General features: G+C 50.1%; 1 protein-coding gene across 1 annotated transcript; it reads left to right on the forward strand.

Annotated features, from left to right (window-relative positions):
* Window positions 1–381: 381 nt before the first annotated feature.
* On the forward strand, window positions 382–1,197 carry SARC_00383 (hypothetical protein; the record flags this gene model as incomplete). The annotated part of the gene is made up of 1 exon (XM_014305924.1): window positions 382–1,197. One exon carries the CDS (start codon window positions 382–384, stop codon window positions 1,159–1,161), a length of 780 nt encoding a protein of 259 aa, XP_014161399.1. The 3' UTR covers window positions 1,162–1,197.

A 1,197-nucleotide genomic window follows, 5' to 3' on the forward strand; every position in this document is an offset into this window, starting at 1 on the left:
TATATATACATATTTATATATTATATATTATATATTATATATATATATATATATATAAGTGGGTCAAAAGGTCATGTTAATAGCAGGTTATTCATGTTATTGCAATGTTGGTTGGTGTAGAATACAAGGTTATGTACTGGCGCTGACGGTTGTTATACACCACCCCCGCATCCAATGCCTCGCTACTTTTAGTGATTTTAACTGTCAGTGACGTATTCTGCAAAGGATGCATTTTGTGCTATGATTTGTGCCAATACTTGCGGAGGAATGCTGTTACTATTTGCGCGGCGATTTAAATGCCTGCATTTTGAGTTTTTGCTATACTCTTTTTCTGTTGAGATGGGCACATTTACTGTATCAAGACACAGATTGAACCAAACAATGCAGAAGTTGACTCGTTTACCCTCGTGTTCTTGTTCACAGGACGGGCGGATGGCCTATGCTGCGGCTCAACCAGGTGTCGATGGGGCTGCGCTGGGTCTAAATTCCCCCACCAATGCACAGGACACAATTCCTGCTCAGGCACGATTCCAAAACAAGGGCAATCACACGCCGGCTCAGCAATTAGCAGCCCAGACATCCCCGCTCGCAGGGGTGGCTGTGGGGGTGGGTGCAGGAAGGGGACGTGTACTTGCTACTACACCTCAGGGACGGTATCAGTTCCAGCAGTTTCAGCAACTGCAGCAGCAGCAACAGTACTTCGAGGCTCAGGCGGCCCAAGCGCACGCTCATGCACAGGCGCAAGCACATGCACAGGCACAGGCACGTGCCCAGGCCGGTGATAAGGTTCAGGAGATCCATGGACAGAAACAGGTGGATGGAGAGGGGTTGCAGGCTACTGCGGAAAGTGCTGGTGCGAATGATACGCGGGTGTCGGGTGCAAGTCCGATCGGGAACCCACCGGATTCAGCCACAGCCACGGATATAGACACCCACACAGCTGCTGAAGGGGGGAAAGGAGATGCAGAGGCAGATAAGCACAGCCAGGGGAATGCTACGACAATTGGGGATGTACAGGAACATAGAGAGAACAGCACGTGCGTGGGGGCACAGGCTGAGGACGAGGGTGGCGGGATTAGCGAGCTCAGCGAAGGAATTAGACAGCTGGATGTGGCTGGTGAACCAAACCGGGACATAGCGGGAGAGGAGCAGCCAAGGTAGTGGTAGACAGAGAAATAAATAGAATACGAAAGTCGA

This window comes from Sphaeroforma arctica, assembly GCF_001186125.1.
Source record: "Sphaeroforma arctica JP610 unplaced genomic scaffold supercont1.11, whole genome shotgun sequence".
Classification (NCBI taxonomy): Eukaryota; class Ichthyosporea; order Ichthyophonida; genus Sphaeroforma; species Sphaeroforma arctica.